Genomic DNA, 6,000 nt, shown 5'->3' on the forward strand with positions numbered 1-6,000 from the left:
AAAATTCAGATATTAAAAACCTACTACCCAACATTATACATTTTATCCGGTAACACAGCAACTTCGTTGCCACTCCCGTGATGAGAAAGATATCTAAAATAACATAGGTCGGGCACTAAATCTTTAAGATAGTTTATGAAACCAATTTATAATTTATACTAAAACCATCTCCTTTTTCAATTTGTTATCGGTTATATTTAAGTTTAAGAAATAGAAAGTTATACTTTGAAGGGACTTGGTCTTCAATATAGACACCTCGAATGCACCGTTACACGTTGTCGATGATTTCGACTTTTTTTCGTTGTTTTGTTCATCACCGTTCCGGTTACTGTCACTTGATGTTGATCTATAGCATAAGAACGTTTACGTACCAACAAGGAGAGTTAAATAATTAACCTTTTTTGTTAGAGTAAGCAAGATTATATAACGTAATAATTAATAAGATAGGGTGTGATGTGCATTACTTGCCAACTTTAATGCTTTCATTGTTTACTTTGTTTATCATGATTTTTTTTTCATATATTTTTCATTAATCAAATATCGATTTATTTGTGAAAGTATATTTATTTTAATGCTAATATTGGAAGTCTTCGACCAATGATAAGGTGAATGTACATATTATATAAGTGAATATAAATTTTATTTACAAACTAATTTTTATCAAATCATCTATTATTCATTTCAAAAATACATGATACATGAATGTTTAAGCTTAATGTTACATTATTCAGGATCTTTATATTGAGAAAGGGTTATATAACCTTTAGGTATAATAAAAATTGAGATTTAAATCGTAAAATTATAAGATTTTATGATTTTATATAATATTTATGACTTAAATTCTATGCATAATCGTAGACAGTAGAATCAATCAAATTATCATACAAAATCATAAAATCGTATACATTTACGTTTTTTAAAATGTTATGTTGACAACTTTTTCACATTCTTTAAGTATATATGTTCAACTTAAATTAAGTCTAAACCTCACTAAAAGTTAATGTAATTAAAAAATTTTATTTTTATTTATATTGTCACGACATTTCGTTCTATGAAAAATTAATATAATTATTGTTAAAATTATTTTCTAGTTAAAAATTAATACAAAATTGCAACACTGCAACACCATCTAATTAAAAATTAATATAAATTAAGATTTTCTTTTTATTTTTCTGCCACAAAGTTTGGATACACATAAAACATTTATTTTGTCTTTATAATTTCATTTCAATTCTCTTTGTATCACTATACCTTATTATTTAAATTTTGAAGGTTAAAGTTGGATTAATTTTTACTCCTTTTAAAACATCAATAATCGTCTCAAACCAAGGTGATGGTGAAGAAGGTGATGTTTTTGCTATTCGAGTTCTAGTTGAGGAGAATGTTTTTATTAATGTGCTTCATCAAGGAGATATATTATCTTTTAGTTTTTGTTTTAATTCAAATGATTTATATTAGATGATTTGAGTTTAATGAAGTATTGAGAGAGTAATGAATTTTGTAAACTTAGAGTTTGATTAAGTATTAACAGAGGATTAATTTTATTTTCATGAGTGTTTGTGATATATATTATGTTTGTATAAGAAGTAACATCTAAAAACATATATAATATTGACATATTAACTAAAACCATATTTATGAAACATAATAAAATCTACCAAGTGTGAGTATAAGTCTACATTTATTAGAAATAAGAAAGTAGAACATTATATAATGATAAAGATCTATAAATTCACTGTCTTAAGATTTTAGGTTGAGAGTAATATAAATGATTTATGTGGTTAAGTTGAAGTCTTATTAATATTATATCTTTTCATTGAAATCTTCTATGTAAATCTAACAAGTGGACTTAAGTCTCTTTCAATTACTTTCAAACCGCTTATATCAATTATTTTTTTTATGAGGTGGGTAGAAATAGTTTGATGATCGTAAATAATTAAATAAAAAAGCGTCTTTTCCTTGTGAGTTTGCTTGCATCCATCTTACGGAGAGCAATTGATGGCTAGATTGATTAGTATATATTATCTAAAGGATTGTTTTATATAAACAAACCATATTCGAAGTATGTTTTCACTTGTTCACAGCGTGTAAAAGATATGATAATAATGGCTTTTTTAAAATGTTTTCTAAGTAAATATATATAATGACATTTTTTCTGCCATCTCCACACTTTAAAAACAACTTCTAGGCATCAAGAAAATCTATATATCAATCCCTCACATAAGTGATCACCAAAATAATTTCTAAAGAGGTGAATATTCACAGGTGTTTTTATTAGTAAAGTGGTAAGATATATAAATAATATAGGTGCTGAAAAAAAAAATATAGGTATAAGGGTATCTAAACTTATACATGTTATTCAGAAAAAAAAAGGCACGGATGATTCCTTCATCATCCTAGTATATATGTCTTTTGTTTTTCTCTATAAGATAGAACATTAATCAATGGGATATTTACGTATAAATTCTATGATGAACACATTTTCAATCTAAAGATTATTCGTACAAAATATATAATAATTTTAAATTATTTTGGATTTAAATTTGATCGTGAAAAAATCAATTTGAAAATGGATATCATACTAATTTATAAACACTCAAACTATCTTTCTCATCATGAAAAATATGCATTTGAATGTAAAATTTGATTTAATTATATAGATTTAGATTTACAAAATATGGATTTAGATTTAATTTCTAACCGATCCCATTAAGTGGTTTTAGACTGAACTTTTAAAAATTCAATCCATACTCCCTTCAATTACTTCCACGAGTCTCTTTATGCATTATCTCTTCATTACAGAACTCCATGATGACATTACACACCGTTTCATGGCTAGTTCTAAGTGAGAGTAATGAAGATTTCTTCTTGTGAATCAAAAGTCAGTGCAGATTGTTGTTGAAGGAGCATCTGAAATATACAAAACACAATCAATAATATATGAAATGGAAGAAAAAAAAAAAAACTGGCGTAGACATAGACATCATTTATTAGAAACTAATTTGGTTAATATTGGACAGATCTAACCACGCAACTCCATCGGATTTTACTTCTAACATATTAATGATGTCGTGTGATTTATTAACTAGGTTTTAGAAACTAGAAAAATAAAAAAAAGGACAATTTAGATTCACCTGAATCAAAACTTGAAACAGGGTTAGCGCAATCGGACCACTCTTCGCGATCGTCGCATGTCTCTCCAAAGTATCTGTATAAAGGGGGTTTATTTATTTTTTATCTAAATTTCAATTTTATTAGTTATTTCCTCTTCATGTTAAAACCTTTTTATATTTTATATGTTTTTAACTGGTAGTTTTGGCCTCTACATGAATGAGTATTTACTTTGATATAACTAAAATTCATAACCAATATTAGTTTGATATGCATAAATTATATTATTATTAGAATTTAAATCAATAAACATTTATCTATATTGAATTTATAATATGATGATAAATGTTATTTTGATCACTCACAATTCAAAACTATCCAAAAGTGTGAATACATTATAGATGTGACAGAAGAGTCAAATTCCATAGCATTCAAAGAAAAACAGGAGAGAAAATGTGTGAAAAGGAAGAAATTGAAAACAAAGTTCTTAAGAAAACAATGATTTGGAAGAAAATATTAATTTAAGACGTTATAAAAGGCAGTGTGCAAAGGTATAGATACAGGAGTTTGACGAAGTGGAAAATGTTTCTCCCATCTTTGGATCTCCTCCTCACTGTGAAGCTTTCTAATTCCTCCATAGCATCCACTTGGTTCTTCCCCATTTCTCTGTAGCTTTACTCGTCTCATATTTGATCCCTCAGAGTATTGCTTGAACTCCAACATCAATGTATCTATCAGTAAACCAAATTTTATACACGCAAACGAGTCAGATAGCTTTCTATGCAAAATATATATATAACTATGATCAAATTAAGCATTCATATTGTTGGGAATAGTTCAAGTGTGAGTCAAAAGTTCCACATTGGATAAAATAGACAAAGTTAAACACCATATAAGAATAAAGACATCATAACACCATTGTTTTAAAGTTTTGAGGTTAAAAGTGGTGTCAAATGTTTTATATGTATAAAACTAATACCATATATATGTTTCGGAGTGACTGACCTAATAATAAAAAAGGTTACCATACACATAAGGGAAAATATTCAAAAAAAAGGAACTCATTCTCGAGGTATCTATAAAACTTCGACGGTTAATTTATTTAAGTTTGTTTCTAAAACCAACAATAATGTTTCAAATAGATTTCGCACCAGAGTGGCGACAGCTGCAGAAGTTCTCATGTCCATTACAGGATTCCAAGTGACCAATAACAGCATAGCACCAATCTGCAATCCATTGATTAGGCATTACTTTCGGGTAATTCACAAAGCTTGTATAAGAAAACTTGGTGGAAAGAATAGAAATTAAATAAATAAGAGCTGAAGAATATATGAAAGAGGAGGGTAAATGGATCGAATCAAATAGCTTAATGTTTGGTCCATTTTATTTTGAAATTCCTAAGCTATTGTACAGACATAGATGAGGTCAAAGTCAATATGGAATTCAATTAATAGAGCAGAAAGTAAACATGAATCGAAATTAATACATGAACTTGATGTTAACCTAAATGTCCTACATAAAAATTTATGTTACAACTAAGAAAGAAAAATGACAAGAAAGCTACCATAAGGAGTTTCTCTTCTGTATCTCCGTTGGATCTCAATATGATCACCTGGTTTCAACTCTGGCAAACAATCAGAGACGTATCTAACACATGGAAGCGTATCAACTGGAGGAGCTCTCAGGTTATCCCATTGGATGTTGTTGGCCATTATGTGCCAACCACCACTTTGTAGTCTGCAATTAATCATGCATTACTTTTCATTAATTATGATATTTAATGTTGCTAATTTTCATTTCTTAGCTACTCATCATCATCTCACTTTACCTTGCTTGAAAGTTATCAGTTTTGGAATCATATCTAACTAGGGCATCACGAACAAAGACTCCCTGAAAAGAAAAAAGAAACATAGTGATGATCTCTTAGTAGAAAAATCTTAATGAAAAGTATAACCAGATTAGGGTTTAGGGTTCACCCTAAAGACTTGAGCTGGGAACCAGAACTTGGCATTCTCTAGAGAGAAATACAAGGCCATCATAAAGCTATTTGACAATGAGGTATTAAGATGGGTAGAATCTTCTAGATATGATCTGAGGTATAACATAGGCCAAGTTCCATTGAAAGATCCCAATGATCCCTTCTGATTCATTTCTTTATCCAAATGGTTAAGTTGTTTCTCCTTAGCTGCTGTCATATGCCATTGCCACTCCTTGAAAGCAACATCACCGATGACTCCACCCCATTTCTGCTTTATGTGGATTTCCCACAAAGAATCACTTCGACATCTATCCCTTAAACAAGTACACACTTCAGACATTCCAACCAGTTCTTGTGGTGAAAGAAGCTTTAGAATGCATTCCAAAATGGGTTCTGGAAAATGCAAGAGAGAAATACTGCCTCTGCGTCCAACGACATCCATGGTATGGTCAAAAGGGTATTAGATACACAAGTAGCAAGGTAGGGTTCTCTTGTGTGTGTACATATATGTATATGAATGAACAAAGAAGATATGATCAAAGTTATCGAAAAGAATTTGAAATTTTTTTAATCTTTGCTTGTTTTCGAAGCATTTAATGTTATGGTCTTACCTGTCAGTTATCACTAGAGACATTTTCCTCGTTGGTTACGTGATGATCTGGCCGGCTACACCTTTGTGTGGCATATTATTGAGATGAAATTTTAGATTTGAGAGAAACAAAATATTATATATATATATATATATATATATATATATATATATATATATATATATATATATATATATAGGGACAGAATGTGGACTGCAAGATTGATGGATGAACTCATTGTGTCTTGGTTACAGCTTGCACAAATGCCAAGCTGCTACATATTCGTGTGACCATACCCTCAACTTTTAATACAGTCTTCAC

The 6,000-nt window shown here is 29.3% G+C and overlaps 1 protein-coding gene across 1 annotated transcript; it reads right to left on the minus strand.

The window, feature by feature from the left end:
* Positions 1–3,627: 3,627 nt before the first annotated feature.
* LOC114190503 (F-box protein At2g32560-like) lies at positions 3,628–5,531 on the minus strand. The gene is made up of 5 exons (XM_028079418.1): positions 5,088–5,531; positions 4,940–5,001; positions 4,676–4,848; positions 4,263–4,337; positions 3,628–3,842 (listed from the first exon to the last, which is right to left on the minus strand). Exons 1-5 carry the CDS (start codon positions 5,529–5,531, stop codon positions 3,628–3,630), a joined length of 969 nt encoding a protein of 322 aa, XP_027935219.1.
* Positions 5,532–6,000: the final 469 nt, after the last annotated feature.

The sequence above is a fragment of the Vigna unguiculata genome, chromosome 1 (assembly GCF_037176805.1).
Source record: "Vigna unguiculata cultivar grain cowpea cultivar isolate G323 ecotype 2 chromosome 1, ASM3717680v1, whole genome shotgun sequence".
Taxonomy (NCBI): domain Eukaryota; kingdom Viridiplantae; phylum Streptophyta; class Magnoliopsida; order Fabales; family Fabaceae; genus Vigna; species Vigna unguiculata.